Source organism: Scyliorhinus canicula, chromosome 2, assembly GCF_902713615.1.
Source record: "Scyliorhinus canicula chromosome 2, sScyCan1.1, whole genome shotgun sequence".
NCBI lineage: Eukaryota > Metazoa > Chordata > Chondrichthyes > Carcharhiniformes > Scyliorhinidae > Scyliorhinus > Scyliorhinus canicula.
The window spans coordinates 6,939,923-6,956,666 of NC_052147.1; the positions used below are offsets into that span (position 1 = coordinate 6,939,923).

The 16,744-nt window shown below is 43.8% G+C and overlaps 2 protein-coding genes across 12 annotated transcripts in view; one reads left to right on the forward strand and one right to left on the reverse strand.

The window, feature by feature from the left end:
• Nucleotides 1-16,744, reverse strand: part of LOC119979765 (cytosolic carboxypeptidase 3-like) — a 268,954-nt gene that overhangs the window by 203,892 nt on the left and 48,318 nt on the right. The gene's annotated exons all lie outside the window — the stretch shown is intronic.
• LOC119979743 (calmin-like) overlaps nt 1-16,744 on the forward strand; it is a 106,924-nt gene that overhangs the window by 60,267 nt on the left and 29,913 nt on the right. For all 3 annotated transcript variants that reach the window (XM_038822349.1, XM_038822356.1, XM_038822367.1), the window contains 7 exons: nt 3,106-3,167; nt 4,747-4,842; nt 8,050-8,133; nt 8,572-8,664; nt 10,113-10,300; nt 11,005-11,198; nt 12,602-12,684. In XM_038822349.1, the coding sequence (XP_038678277.1) occupies nt 3,106-3,167; nt 4,747-4,842; nt 8,050-8,133; nt 8,572-8,664; nt 10,113-10,300; nt 11,005-11,198; nt 12,602-12,684 (800 nt within the window). The remainder of the gene's footprint in view (nt 1-3,105; nt 3,168-4,746; nt 4,843-8,049; nt 8,134-8,571; nt 8,665-10,112; nt 10,301-11,004; nt 11,199-12,601; nt 12,685-16,744) is intronic.

Consider the following 16,744-nt stretch of genomic DNA (forward strand, 5'->3'; position numbering starts at 1 on the left):
GAATCCTACTGGCAAAAATATCCTCCACCTCCCCTCCACATATCTTAAAACATTACAAGGAAAGTTTGATTGCTACTTCCCCTCCATTTAGTTCATGTTCTTTTGAATTGTCAAAGAAATTGGCATTACAAGAACAAGAGGAATTCAGAGCTCCGGATGGATCGTACACTGAAACTATGCTTGCAGAGGTGCCTCTTGATACATTTTGGCTTGGTGACAAGAACACCCATCTATTTGAGATTGTGCTATAACAGTACTCTTAGCATTTTCCACATCCTACCTGTGTTCTCAATACTGGCTTATACGTAAAAATCAAAGGAGGGAGGGCCTGTCAGTGGAACAGGACCTGCATGCTGCCCTGTCGTCAGTTCCTCCCCGGATCAAGTGACTGCTGAGGCAGGGTCAGGTATCACATTAATGGTATTAATATTCTTTATTAGTGTCACAAGTAGGCATACATTAGCACTGCAATGAAGTTACTGTGAGAAGCCCCTAGTCGCCACATTCCAGCACCTGTTCTTGTACACAGAGGGAGAATTCAGAATGTCCAAATTACCTAACAAGCATAGCTTTCGGGACTTGTGGGAGGAATCTGGAGCACCTGGACTGAAACCCATGCAGAACGTGCAGACTCCACACAGACAATGATCCAACCCGGGAATTGAACCAGGGACCCTGGCGCTGTGAAGTAACAGTGCGAACCACTGTGCTACAGTGCCGCCGCTGCTCCATCTTGAATATATTTAAGGCTGGGATAGAATTTTGGTGACTGGGAAATCCAGGGAAATGGGGAGTGGGCATGAATGTGGAGTTGAAGCCTAAGATCAGTCATGGTTATATTAATTAGCAGAGCAGGGGATGGGCTTATGATCTACTCCTGTTCCTATTTCCTGTGTTCGGAGCAATTATGGATGGGCACCAAATTCTGGCCTTGCCAGAGATGCCCACACCCCAGGAAAGTAAAGTCAAAGTTTTGTGGGTTCAAGTTCTATTCCAGAGACCGAAACATAATTTAGGTTGGTCACTAGTGCAGAATATTTTTGATAAGTGCTGAAGCATCACGTGTGATGTCTTTTCGACGAGATGTTAAACCAAGGGTCTGGTCAGCCCTCTCAATTGAACATAGAAGTTTCCATGACACCATTCAAAGTAAAGCTCAGGAGTTGTCCCCTCTGTATTGTTCAATATTTCTGAAAGTTTAGTTAGAGAAGTAGGCTTTGAGGAGACAAGAGAGGGAATTTTGGAGCTTAAGAACCTAGGCAACAGAAAGCTTGACCACCAGGGGTGGAGCGATTAAAATTAGGGTTGTGTGCAGATGGTATCAATTGGAGGAGCACACAGACACCACAGGTTTGCAGAGCTAGAGGAGATTACAGAGAAGCAGAAAGAGAGTATTAAATGTTAGTGTAGAGGGATATGTAAGATCTGGAAGGAGGACACTGTGGTACACCTGTAAGCTAAGACAATCCCTCGGTGACGAGAGAAGCAGGAGAAAAACATCTGTGGTCTCATTTAAATCCAGTTTCTATGCCAACCTCGCCCATGTAAAATAATTAATTGTGCAGTCAGGTTAGCCTGAACCCATTGCTGTGTGCCCTTTGTGCATATTCCCAGCACACACCAAGGGAGCTGGCACACAAATAAACATGTTTTGTTCTGAGGAAGCAGCCACTTTCCTGGAAAGCCTCCAGGATTCAACTGCAATGATTCTGTTATTGGAGTCACTTTGCCACCTTGTGGTGAATCATTTTTTCTTTAATTATTAACTTGCACAAAATTATTTCAAATTGTTTCTGGAGGAAAGACAAGGGGGGTTATTTTTTTTCATAGCCGGCTATTATCTGAAAGAGTAATGGAAGTAGGTTCAAAAGTTACTTTTAAATGGTATTTGAATAATACTTGAAAAGAAAATGTGCAGAGCTGGTGCAGATGCAATGGGCCAAAGGGACTTTTCTGTGCTGTCAACCTCTGTGACTCTCTGGGGACGAACAGGGGGTTTTGAACTGCTCGGATAGCTCTACCAAAGCATGATGGGCCATATGGTGTCCTCTTTGTGATGTATAATTCTATCATAACATATCCTTTGGAACAATGTTTCAGTTCTGTTTAACCCAGACTATAAATATTTAGCTTCTGAGTTTGGTGATGCAGAGATATCCTAGATGATGGCTTCAATGATCAGAGATGCTGATTGCACCAGTTGCTGATGAAGTGGCATATATTTGATGAATCCTGCCTATAGATGTTAACTTGCAAAAAAAGGGGGAAACGTGTCCAAGGTACTTTGGTATTGACAGGGGATATGGAGAGGATGTTTCTTCTTGTCAGAGAATCTAAAACTGGGGGTGCAGGGATTACTGTTCAGAAATAAATAAGACAGAGATGAGGATAAGTATTTTCTTTCAGAGGGACATGGGACTCCGGAAACTCCTTCTTCAAAACGCAGTGGAAGCAGAGTCTTTGAATATTTTTAAGGCAGAGCTAGATGGAATCTTTATTTACAAAAGGATGAACGATTATTGCGGGGTAGGTTGGAATAAGGGGTTGAGGTTACAATCAGATGAGCCATGATCTTTTTAATAAAAAATAAATAAATTTTTAAGTACCCAATTAATTTTCTTTCCAATTAAGGGGCAATTTAGTGTGGCCAATTCACCTACCCTACACATTTTTGGGTTGTGGGGGTGTGACCCACGCAGATACAGGGAGAATGTGCAAACTCCACACGGACAGTGACCCGGGGCCGGGATTGAACTTGGGTCCTCGGCGCTGTGAGGCAGTTGACGACCACATGGTCTGCATTGCTTCATTCCCTGCTCAGTTGGCCGTCTAGATGTTCTCACTTCCGGGATTAGTACATGAATTATGGAGTGGGTTAATGGAGGGCCACTGGTACGCCACACATTATCTGTGTGACACTTTTAAATGATAATGTAACTCTCATCAAAATCTCTGGGTCAGAGTGAAGTTACATTTCACAAAAATCCATCTCCTTTCTAATTAGGACAGTGCGAACTTGTCAGATATGACCCAGATAGGATAGTGTGTTCAGCTGACATATATCTGTGACAATAATAAGCTGCTTGTCCCCTTGTTCTCCTTCAGTTGAAAGAGTGAGCACACAGAAGAGAACGTTTACCCGATGGATCAACTTCCACTTGGACAGGGTGAGGGCAAACATCACATTCTATTCAGGTTATGTAATCATTGCCAAACAATAATTATTTACATATCTTGTTAACTGCACACTTACACGCACCTTTTTAAAAAGTGAATGCTGGAGCCAACTGTGAATGATTAATAATGTTATTAATATTTTGGATTTTCCTAACCTTCCTCTGTTATATTTCTTTATTAAATATTATATTTGTACTGTGTCCTCACCATTATATGTATCAGAATTGAATGTATATGTATTTCACTGTAACTAAAGCACGCCTCCAGATGTAAACTGACAACACTTTGTGCCTTTATCGTATTTATTTTGTCCCCCCACTTCAATTCTCTCCCATCCTCACCTGCAGGTTCTACCAGTTGCTGGGTCATAGGTTCTGGTTTTGCTCCAGTGTTTTGCCCAAGGGTCATTCTTCAAGTCTGAGCTTAGATAGTGAAAGTCAACAAGATAAACATCAGAGGGTATTGGAGTGGAGGACAATCAGTACTCTCCCAATGACCACCACATTAATGTGAAGCTGCTACATGGATAATATCAGCAGACCAAGTATCAGTTGAGCTCCATCCTGAACTCTCTTGATATACACAGACGTTTGTGATTCAGCAAGTGTCGGTGATCGAGACTAGAAACTTTGCTTTGACTTTTTTCTCTTCCTATCTCCAAGAGGCTGATAACTTCCTTAATGCCCACAACTACCCTTTTGGTCAGCCCTGCAAATAACCCTTCCTTTAGTTTAGCACTGTTTCGGTCTGGGAACACCTCTGAAATGTTGTGTGGTGTTTTTTGTAGGTTAATGATGCTCAGTAAATACACGTTGTTGTTGAGTGTACTGTCTCTATAACATGTACAGCTCATATCGTGAATTTGCATTTATTTTATATTAAGCAACTTACTGAAATCTCAAACAAAACCAGAGGATGCTGGAAAATTCAGCAGGTCCGGCAGCATCAGTAAGGACAGAAAAGCAGGATAGCATTTTGTCCTTTTGGCTCTTTATCAGAAATAAGAGAGGGAGAATGTGTTAGATATTAAAGTGTAGCTGTGAGCGATTGCACCAAAAAGTAGCAACTTTAAGAACAAGAATCAGATGCCTGTTGTGGGGGTGACGGGAGTGTATGTGTGTATGGGGGAGTGTTGTGTCAAGACAATGCATGTCTGGGATATTTTTTATTAAGGGGTTTATGATGGCGGAGAAAGTTCACAATCTAAAGCTGCCGAGGTCAACGCTGAGTCCCGGGAGGTCTGCAATGTGCCACCCAATCCTTCATTGCAGGAGGCCAGGGATGAAAATGTGGGTCATTGTGGCAGGCCATTATATAACAACCTCCAAAATCTACCAGAATTACTTTAAAAGTAACAATCCTTTAATCTATTATTATTTTTCTTTAAATTTAGAGTACCTAATTTTATTCTGGATGTGTGCATCAAACTATCTGGATTTTCCCTCTGACTCCTTAGCCATTATTCTCTTACGCCTAGCTAGTTAAATGATTGCACCGTGTTGTGTGTGGACATGTATACTTTACAGCTGCTCGCTCACTGCGTGCCACTCGTTGTTTGTCCTTCCTCAGTGCAATCCACCCCTGAAAGTAAAGGATTTATTTCAAGACATGCAAGATGGGAAGATCCTGATGGCTCTGCTGGAAGTGCTGTCTGGGCAAAGACTGGTAAAGTAATACCAGCATTGCTGGGCCCTGTGATTTGCGATTATTTATTTTCCGCTCATTTTGGTGCAGTGGCGTTTGTTACCTGGTGGTAACTATCTTATTGAGGAATGCTATTCTGATTATGCCACTATTTTAACTGAGATAAAATGTTTAATAGCAAATATAAATCACTGGATAGGACTCCACTGCTTCTGTCCAATTATGGGCCTACACTGTGGGAAGGATGTCACGGTCTTGGAGTGGGAACGGAAAAGATTTGCCAGAATGGGACTGGGGTCAGAGACATCAGTTACATGGAAAGATTAGAGAAGTTGTGGTGACTCTCTCAGAGCAGAAGTAAAGGGCGAGATTTAGTTGAAGCATTCAAAATGAGGGAGCTATTCAAGCAATGAAGAGAGAGAAAAAAGGGGGGGATTGGGTGGTGGCTACAGGCCAGCTACCCTGATGTTAGCTGCAGGGAAATGCCAGCACTTGTTATTTATAGGGAGTGTTAACAGATCATTAAAAAAAATAACATGACTGATTTGAAGCAGCAAAGATTTATAACATGAAAACTGTTTGACAAATGTAACTAGTTGTGTGGTTGAAGAGAACCAGTGAATGTTGTGCAGTTGGATTTCCAAAAAGCATTAAATAAGGTGCCATACAAGAGGTTATTACATAAAATTAAGGTTCATGGGTGTTGGAACCAACAATTCTACGGACACGTGCTTGTAGGATTAGAATAGCGGTTGCAATATACTCACAACAGAGCCAGCCGGTTAGCCATTGAACTTTCGGTGAACTGGCCGGCTGACCATGTGGCACTGAGCTTTTATACAGCAGCTTCCGGGAGAGGAGTCCTGGGCAGAGCCAAGGGAGAAGCCCCATACAACTCGAGCATTCCCAGAGCTACTCCCCCTGGAGGACAGGTAGTGCAACTGCACTTACAATACAGACACATGTATATACAGATTATAATCCGGTGTGAATCACATTCACCACAATGGGGTTGGAGGTAATATGTCAGCTCTGATTGAGAATTGGTTAATGGACAAAAAATAGAACATAAGCATAAATGGAACGTTTTGAGTTGGCCAGATGTAACAACTGAAACACAGCAAGGATCAGTACCTGGGCCTCCGCTATTTACAATCATTATTAATGACGTATACTAAGTATCTTTGCGCAGTGGCAGTATTGTAGCCAATGAGGTTTAACCGAGGTGTGATTATTGGAAACTTTTCCATAGAGCAAGTGTTTTGCATTTCAGTTTGCCAATGGCACAAAGTGATCTGTGTGGAGGATTCAAGGAGACTGTAAAGGGGTATAATGAGTGGACAAGAACATAGCAGATGGAATATAATGTGGAGAAATTATTTACTTTGGCAACTATAACAGAAAATAATATTTTGTAATTGATGAGAGATGGCAAAAGTAATCGGTGTGTTCCGGCTGTCCTTGAACACTAATTAATAATTAAGAAACAGTAAGTAATTAAGGGTTTGTTAGCCTTAGATTGGTGTCTAAGTGTAAAGAAGGCTTACTGAAATTGTATAGGACCTTGGTGTGACCACATCTGGAATACTGTGCATAGTTTTGGTATAAGGAAGGATGTACCTGCTTTAAGGGAAATGCAATTAACATTCACGATACAGGTTCTGGGATGATGGAACTGGTCTGTGAGGAGTGATATCCTACTGTTTAGAAGAATGAGAGATGATCTCATTGAAATATATGAAATTATTAGAGAGGTAGACAAAGTAGATGCTGAAAGGATGTTTCCCTTGGCTGGTGAGTCTGTAATAGGGGGACACAAAGTCTGAATAAGGGGTTTGCAATTTAGGACTGATATGAGGAGAAATGTCTTCATTCAAGCAGTTGCACCGTCTACTATGTAGAGCTACAGATGCCCATTCCTTGAGAATATTCAAGGTGAAGTTGATGTAGAATATTGAATGGCAGAATAGTATGAAGGGTTGAATGATGTACTCCTCTTGTCTTATGCCTTGATAGAAAAAACTTGTTCCACTGGTAGGAAGGTTGGTAACCAGAGAATTAGGCTCCAGTCACACACTTGGAGTTGCTGTGCAGCAGAGTTCACACTTCTTTCTCACAGGGAAATGGAGTCCAAGGACTTGTCTAGCTCATTTCTCAGCAGCTGGTTGCACTGAGACAGTGGCATAGGCAATTTGGCCAGTTTGGGCTTCTGAATTGCACAGATAGCTGACAGCTTGAGGCACTTGCCTCCATCTTGATACAATGTCGGTAGCCACAGGGTCAAATGGGTGAAGCAGGACAGGAATGTACATGGCGTAAATATTGTATGAAGTAGCATTTTGCTGGGGCTGCACACCTGTGAAGATGAATATAACCAGGGGTGGGATACTCCGACCTCCCCTGCCGGGCCGGAGAATCGCCAGGGAGAGGCGTGAATCCGCCCCATGCCGGCTTCTCTGGCGCTGGATTTTCGGCGGGGGTAGGAATCGTGCCATGCCGGTTGGGGGCCATTTGGCAGCGGCACCCCCGGCGATTCTCCAGCCCGCGAGGGGCCGAGTGGCAGCCCGTTTCCGGCGGATACCGCCGACGTGAAATACACCAGGTCCGTACCAGTGGGACCTGGCTCTGCGGGCGGCCTGCGGAGTCCTCGGGTGGGCGCGGGTGGATCTGGCCCGGGGGTTGGGATGGGGGGGGGGGGGGGGGGGGAGTGCATGGTGGCCTGGCCCGCGATCGGTACCCACTGATCCGCGGGCGGGCCTGTGCCGTGGAGGCACTCTTTACCTCCGTGCTGTCCGGTGTAACGGTCCGCCATGGCCAGCTCGGAGAAGGAACCCCCTGCGCATGTGGTGGGATGACACCAGCACACGCTGCTGCTCCTGCACATGCACCAACACGCGCTGGCCGGCGAGGGCCTTTTGGCGCCGGTTGGCACGGCGCCAAGCCTTTCGGCACCGGCTGGCACGGCGACAACCCCGCCTGTGCCGGCCTAGCTCCTGAAGGTGCGGAGGATTCCGCACCTTCCGGGCGGCCCGACGCTGGAGTGGTTCACGCCACTCCTCGGCGTCTGTACGGCTCGCCCCGCCAGTTAGGTGAGAATCACGCCCCCTGTTTTTTGTTTTCGATGGTAGGCATCTATCAGCAGACCATGGGCACATGAGTAACTTTTTCACAGACGACACAGTCCTGTGGCCTTGAATTAACCAATGGTGACTCTTTTTCTTCGCATAGATGCACCAGTACAAACGTTCGTCGCATCGGATTTTCCGGCTGAACAACATTGCAAAGGCCCTGCAGTTTTTAGAGGAAGGATATGTAAGTATCGGGTTATTAAAGTTTCATGAGTTAGGCCTGTGTCAGAGCTTCTGTCCAATTTACACATGTCCATGGTTGGAAATCAAATTTCAATTGTTTCCATCGAATTTATGGTTCTGTAAAAGGCGTGCAAAGCTCCCACTCTTTGTGCACTGCCTGCTTGCTTTAGGCAGCAAATATAGACAAACTCCAGCCCCACTGACTCTAATTACTACATATTGGCATATTGTTCTTGTAATCGGAGATATTTCCTGTAATATTTAGAATTCTAATGGGCAAAGTAGTTTAATCTTGTGAATTTAACGTGTAAATTGGAATATTTATGATCCATAATTGGTGAGGCACTGTGTGACTTGTGGTGTGGAATACTACTGAAATATTCATTCTGTATCTGTGAATATTTTGAGCATTAACTAGTCAGTGCCTCACTGTTTGTAGGTGAAGCTGGTCAGCATTGATGCCCCGGAGATTGCAGATGGCAACCCTTCCATGATCCTTGGCTTAATCTGGAATATCATTCTTCATTTCCAGGTGAGGTAGTGACACCCCTCTTTCCAGAGGCTAAGCAACCAGCCAATCGTTCTCATGTCTTTCAAACCAATCCATCAGGTTGGGCTTTGTTGTGCTACAGATTATTGGTCAGCTGACCTTACCAGACCAATCATGGAAGGATACAGCACAGAAGGCTAGCATTTGACCATTGTGCCGGTGCTGGCTCATTGAAAGAGATATCTAGTTAGTCCCACTCCTCCACTTTCCCCATCTCTATCTAATTACCTTTTGAACATCACCATCTGCGTTTGAATGTAATTAAATATAATTATAAGCCTTTACATCTGATCGCAACCCCCACCAGAGTACCATTCACATTGGCCTAACAGATCAGGTCCCCGACAATGTGCACCTGGCGAGCAGAACCCATGTGAGGTGAGCAGGTGAGTTCATGCCCGGGCAGGTTTGAAACAATAATTCTAGCAGCGCCCGCTGAGTATTTCCAGCATTTTCTGTTTTCATTATAGCCATCTCGTATCCCTGCTGAATCCACCTAGCTTGGTTAAACCTCTAGTTCCATTGGTCAAAATTAATGAGCCAACCACTGATGGCCTACCTTCCTTCTACAAAAGTTCCGTTAGACGTGGTGCGTTATTAGGTCAAAAATGAATGCATGTTCATTATACTTTACAGAAATGTGCAATGGCTTTTGTTTTTAAACAAGGCTTGTAGTCAATCCAGCTCCCCACTCCTGCCCATTCCCAACAACCCCATTTGTTACCCAATGCTGCTGTAGTCACACGTCTAATATACTGGTGAAGGTGGATCTCTTGCTTTCAGGCATTAGCTAATCTTTCTCTAGGTTATTTGGAAATAAAGGCTGTCCCTTTCCACAAATCTGTACTGCCACCCCAGACGACTGTTTGTTTTATTCACCAGTTTCCACGCCATCCTGAAAGTACACGCTGAGAAATGGCTCCACAGATGCCAATTATGCTCCAGTATTCTATTCAAGTTTCTATCATTCAGTGTGAGCTTCTTCAATGAGAGTCAGGAAGGGATTATATGATGGATCAAAAGTTGAGCCCAATCTTTTTCCCATCTGATTCCCATGCCATTCCAACAAAGGTTGTAGCCATTGGAAGTGGGAATTCTGACTGATCTTTCCCCTCCCTAATCCAGGGATACTGTCATGGTAGCCATCCTTTAACTGGACAAATGAGAGATCAAACCTGACATACCAATGAATCGTTGGAGCCATATATGGACATTTAATGAATATTCTGGCAGTGTCCATCCTGCCTGCATACAAAAGCAGATTAAAATCAGAACCACGGGCTATAAACTATACATCAGTGAGTAGGTTCTATGGGTAATTTCTATCTGTCCACCCGACTGGTTTCCATTCAGTCAGTCAGGGTTAAAATTCCCTTTGTGTTATGTATCTGCAATATTTTGATTTAAACGTTTTGTTCCTGTAACTGCAGATAAAGGAAGCAACTGGACACCTGAAAATCTTTTCTCCCACGTCCAGCTTATATTCCTCACACAGTGAGAGTGACAATGACCTAATGACACACTGCATCGCGAAGGTAAACACCCCTTCGACTCCATACAAAGATCAGAGGAAGGTCATTAAAGTTCTTTTGAATTGGGTGCAGAGGAGGACGGCAAAGTAAGTTTCTTCCAGCTCGTTTCTGCTTCTAGCCACAGCAGAGTCTCCATTGTGATGTCTTTGCAATCTGAAACTCTCCCTGAACCCCTCTCTTCCTTTCCCACCTTTAAAAGCCTTGCATAAACCGTAAGTTGCATGTACTCTTGCTGCTTTCTTCCTTGGAATTCACCACTTTCCTTGCCTCACCTCGAGTCAGAAGGTCATGGATTCAACATCCACACCAATGACTTGAGTACATAATCTAATACCATTACAGTACTTAAGGGAGTACTGCATTGTTTGTCATCTTTTGGATGAAATGTTAAATCCTTCTACTCACGCAGATGAATGAGATCCAAGGACACTATTGAAACAAGAGTAGGCCAATATTTATCCCTTAATGGATACACAAAAAAAAGAGACATTGCTCATTGCTGTTTGCGTTTCCTCGGGTGCTCCGGATTCCTCCCACAAGTCCCGAAAGACCGTGCTTGTTAGGTGAATTGGACATTCTGAATTCTCCCTCAGTGAACCCGAACAGGCACCGGAATGTGGTGACTAGGAGCTTTTCACAGTAATTTTACAGTGTTAATGTAAGCCTACTTGTGACACTAATAAAGATTATTATTATTACATCTTTTTCAAAGCACCATGCATAGATCTGTTATTTGCTCCATGTGCAATGTTTATAAAATAGCCAATACTTTGAACTTTATCATATACAGATATGGCATAACCGTCCAGGATTTTGGTACCAGTTGGCGGAGTGGCATTGCGTTCCTAGCTCTCATCAAAGCAATCAACCCTAGTTTAGTGGATATGAGAAAAGCTATGGAGAGACCAAACAGAGACAACCTTGAAGATGCTTTCAAAATAGCACATGTTAACCTTGATATCCCACCACTTCTAGAACCTGAAGGTATGGCAGAATTCCTTCCTTTCTCTGTACTGGTTGTTCAACAAGCATTTGTAGATGAGGCAAATTGCTGGGTAATGCTTCTACATTGCCCCATTGATGATCCCTTTACCCCAATCTCTGAATAGAACCACTTATTGCACCAGTGTGACATTTCCATTTCCTACTTGCTTCTGTGATCACTTTTTTTTGGTCACGCATCCTATTATGCATAGCTTGTATTCTGTGATCATTTCACTTTTAAATATTAACCACTGTACACCAAAACCTGATTTGCATCTACTCACCTTCAGAATGTGAGTCAAAGTGGTGAAACATTATCCATGAAGCCAGCAGCCCCAATTATCTTCAATACAATGGGGGAGAAAATCAATTCATAAACATCTTGTTATATACCTGAAAAACAGGCGGCCAGCAGTTTAAAAGCATTGGCGGACACTTCAGCTGCCCTGTTGTTGCAAAAGATTCACCATTTTAAATATTACATCAGGATTGCCAATGAATGAGCAGCCTGCCTGCCTTAGAGATTTGCTACCCAGATGTGAGTCCTTTGCTGGTTGTGTGACACCCTATGCAAAATTCAGGTACAAATGGATGGAGGTTAGAGCTATATTGGCAGGTCAGCTTGATCAGTGGAAAAGAAAAATGGGCACACAATGTTTCCAAAGTTATTTAGTGGAGCTTGAAGGAGTTAGCGATTCTCCCGAGTCCTTAAAGGTACAGATGACCACTACTTGGGCTCATCCCCTTCTCCTTAATCCCTCTCCCAAAGGATGATTCTGTGGGCCGGACGTGTTAGGCCAGGGGTGGGCAAACTACGGCCCGCGGGTCGCATGCGGCCCGCCAAAGGTATTTCTGCGGCCCACCAAGTCATTAAAAAAAAAATAATAATAATTTTTTTTTTTTTAATTTTTTTTTTTTTTTTTTTAATTTTTTTTTAAGGTTAATGGGGGGGGCTGTTGGGTTACTTACTGGTATAGGGTGGATACGTTGACTTGAGTAGGGTGATCATTGCTCGGCACAACGTCGAGGGCCGAAGGGCCTGTTCTGTGCTGTACTGTTCTATGTTCTCTATGAGGCGCCCAGAATCATAATCGGGTGAAGTAATTCTTTTACTTAATATACTATGCGGCCCTTTGTGAATTGTGAATTTCTGAATGTGGCCCTTGCACGGAAAAGTTTGCCCACCCCTGTGTTAGGCTCTTGTCACTACCATTCACAGAAAGCCAGCACTAATCATCACACTCCACCCCTCAGCAGCTTGCTGCCCAAATTCTTCAAGCAAGTCTATAATTTATTTCCCAATATGGCAGCTTATGCATTATGAACCAGACCCACCTACCCTTCCCTTGAACATCGTCAGACCGTTCACTAATAATATAGTGGTTGTTCTCTTTCACCTGCAGATGTGGATGTTGAACGTCCGGAAGAACAGTCGATAACCACTTACGTGTCACAGTTTGTGGAACATTTCCCTGACATTGATGAGGTATGAGATTCGCTTGTCACTGTCTGTCATGCTCTGTGCTACCATTTAGCAGCTGTTCATCTGCCAATTTATGTTAGTAGGTTGACTTTCATTCAACATTCATTGTGCTGGTATGATAAAAGACAAAAGGGATAGCTACCTTCATCTGGGAGTATGCTTGGGACAATTCTATCTTGCTGAACTTTTGTCCACCCAACAATCCAGCAAATAGGTCCTCTATTAAGGGTAAGGGATACTGGTCGGCACACAGCACTGAGTTAATCGTCATTTTAAAGTCACCACAGATTCTCACTCAGCCATCTGGCTTGATATAATTGGGGTTGTCCAATCACTCATCATCACACTCTCGATCACTCCATCTTTGATCAATTTGCCAAGTTCCACTTTGACTTTTGGTTTGAAAGCATAAGGCCCAGTTCTTGCCTTTAAGCATTTCAAGGTTCTATCAAGTTTTATCTTAAGTCATGCTTTGACTCCAGTCATTTCCCCTCTACTGTTTTCAAATATTTTCTTGTACTTTTCTGAGTTTCTGTGATGTTTTCTTTCCATCAACCAATTGGTTCACAGCTTGACAATTTTGTTTGATTTTGTTCTCTCAAGCTCTTCTGAAAAGTGCAGCATTCCGTTTACCACACTTAATGGCCATTTCAGATTGACCATTTACTTCAACTTGTACCATGATGGGGAGCACAGTGGTTAGCACTGTTGTTTCACAGTGCCAGAGATCCAAGTTCAATTCCAGCCTTGGGTGACTGTGTGGAATTTGTACGTTCTCCCCGTGTCTGCGCAGCTTTCCTCCGGTTTCTTCCCATAGCATAAAAATGTACAGGTTAGGTGGATTGGCCATGATAAATTGCCTCTTAGTGTCCCAAAGGTTAGGTGGAGTTACAGAGTTGCAAGGATGGGGTGGGGGCAGAGGCCTACGTGGGGTGCTGTTTTGGAGGGTCGGTGCAGATACAACGGGCCAAATGGCCTTCTGCACTGTGTTGATTCTATGATTCTGCCCCAGCAGAAAACCACTTCACTTTGCTTTAATTCACAGCGATGTTGTATTTTCTGAACTTTTTTTCCAGTTTTCTTTCCTTTTGTCCTAAAAATGCTGATTCCTTGCTGAAGTCTGACTCTTCAGGGCTGTCAACACCAACCCCAACCCTCTCCCTCCCATGTACTCACCCAACTGCCCATTTTTCACAAGCTGGACAGTGATCGTTGACAGGCTACTGAACTGTGGAAATCATAGCTGATTCTGATCCACCCTCATTCAATCTTCATGTGTACACTTTTTCAATGGAGAGGGGCAAAGGAGGATCATTGAACATTCATCTGGAGTAAGAACCCTGGATGAATTTTGTTCTCTGTAATCCAATGTGCAGAGGCCAGTTGTAGCATCCCTATGACCACCATGGCTGAGATCAGCACAGATCATGGGAATGAATTGAGGTCATCCTGATTTTTATGGCCCAGTTTAGCATTGTATTAAACCACACTTGGAAGGAAAAACAATGCACCACCAGAAAGATTGGCTGAAATGGAGTAGATATTGCTTGCTTAATTATTTACCTGGATTGCATTTTTGTGCAGCAATTAGTGAAGTAGCAGAATTTGTTAGGGTATAGGTGGAGGCCATTCTGTCCATCGTGTCTGCACCGGCTCTCTGAATGAGCATTATAACTTAGTGCCATTCTCCTCCTTTTCCCTGTAACCTTGAAATACTCATCGAATGCCTTGATTGAACCTGCACCCACTACACTTGCAGGCCATGCATTCCAGACCCGAGCCACTCGCTGTGTGAAAGTGTTTTTCACACAGCGCATTTGCTTTTGCAAGTCACTTTAAATCTCTGCCGTCTCATTCTTGATTTTTTTTACAATCAGAAACAGTCTCCCTATCTACTCTGTCCAGCTTCCTCATCATTTTGAGCATCTCAAATTTCCTTTTAGCCTTCTTCTCTCCAAGGGGAATAGTCCCAACCAATCTATCTTCATAACTGACATTTCTCACCTCTGGAACCATTCTTGTAAACCTCTCCTGACCTCTCACCAATGTGTTCACATCCTTCCTAAAGTCTGGTGCCCGGAACTGTACACAAAATTCCAGCTGAGATCTAACTAGTGTGTCTTCACGTTTGGCATAACCTCTTTGCTTTTGTGCCTGTATTAATAAAGCTAGGATACTGTATTTTATATTAACTACTCTCCCCATCTGTCCTGCCACCTTTAATGACTTATGCACATATACACCCACGTCCTACTGCTCCTGCAGACCCTTTAGAGTATCCCTTATTTTACTCTAGGTGCGATTTAGCAGTCTTAAGTTTAAGTCCACTGTTGGGCACATTTAGCAGGGTGGTTCTAAGTGGCTGCAGCCGCGCACTCTATTCAACTGCACTTTTTTGTTTTTGTTTGGTCTCTGGGAGATTTTTTCCGCCGAGGCCAGAAGGATTTCCTGCTGCAGGAAATGCTCCTCGCAGATCTGGGTGCAATTTGTCCGGCAGCCTCGGTCCTTCCCCTTTCCTGCCCCCCCCCCCGCCTTTTTGCATCCCCTCCCTCACACCCTTCTACTTGGCAAGCCTCCCCTGGGCCCTACACCTGGTACTGCCAGCCTGGCACCCTGCCAGGAGTGCCACCCTGCCCTGTCCCTGACCACCCAGGGGTCTCCAATGACTTGGGAGATCCCCCAGGTGCCGGTACATCTGGTCCACATTTGTTTGGACCAGTACTAAACAGCGCTTGGTGGGGTCTCCCATATGCAGCCGGTGAGTCCGTCAACCAGGTATTTATATTCTGATCAGGATCTTACCCAGTGAGGGAGAGATCCAGATCACACCCGGTGGAGCAAATTGGGTGACTCATGATCGGCCTGGCGCAGAGCCCAATTTGGGACTCGCGTGCGGTTCACCCTTGAGCTCGGATCCGTGTCGGGCTGAATCCGGGTTGTTGAATCGTGGCCATTGTCTCTCCATATTCTTCCTGCCAAAATGGATCATCTCACATTTCATCTGAACCTCATCTGCAACCTATCTGCCAACTTGTCAATTTCCTTTTGAAGATCTACACTGTCCTCATGGTTTACAATACTTTCAAGTTTTGTATCAGCTGCAAACTTTTAAATTGTCCCCTGCATACCAAGATCCAGGTCTTAATATATATCAGGAAAATTAGGGTCTTAATTTCGATCCCTGGGGAACTCCACCACAATGAACCTTCTTCCACCCTGAAAAATATCCATTGACCATTTCTCTCAGTTCCCTGTTACTCAGCCAATTTAGTTTATTCCATGAGACATAACATTTCTCCCATGTCTGTTGTGCGGCACCATATCAAATACCTCTTGAAAGTCCATGTGCACTACATCAACAGTGTTACCCTCATCAACCCTCTCTGATACTACTTCAAAACACTCCAGCAAATTAGTTACATACAATGTTCCCTTAAGAAATCCATGCTGGCTCTGACATAGAGAAACCAGCATTTTAGCTGAAGTGATGAATCTGTAAAAGTACTGATTGGATGCATTTATTGATCCTAAATGTGATCCTATCACTTTGACAGTAAAACATGCAGTACTTTTCTTTCCCACACACTCAGTTAGCCAGACACTATACTCTATCCAGGAGGGTATGGCCAGTGCTGCTGAAATCAGTTCCTGGGAGATCCATGAGAACAGCCATTCTCCCTCCCAAAGTAATTGCTTTTCTCATTGAAATCATAGAATATACTTTCAGAATCTGAGGCACTCCATTTAGGACTGAGATGAGGAGGATTTTTTTTCCACTCAAAGCGTGGTGAATCTTTGGAATTCTCTGCTGTGGAGTCATGGAGGCTCCGTCATGAGTATGTTCAAGACAGAAATTGATAGATTTCTAGACATTAAAGATATCAAGGAATATGGGGTTAGTGTGGGAAAATGACACTGAAGTAGAAGGTCTAGTTGAATGGTGGAGGAGGCTTGATGGAGCAAATGGCCTACTCCTCACTCCTATGTCTTTATGTTCACCTGCCAGTGAAGAAAACATCTGGTTTCTATGAAGTGATATCTTACAAAATGGTGGAAATTGGGG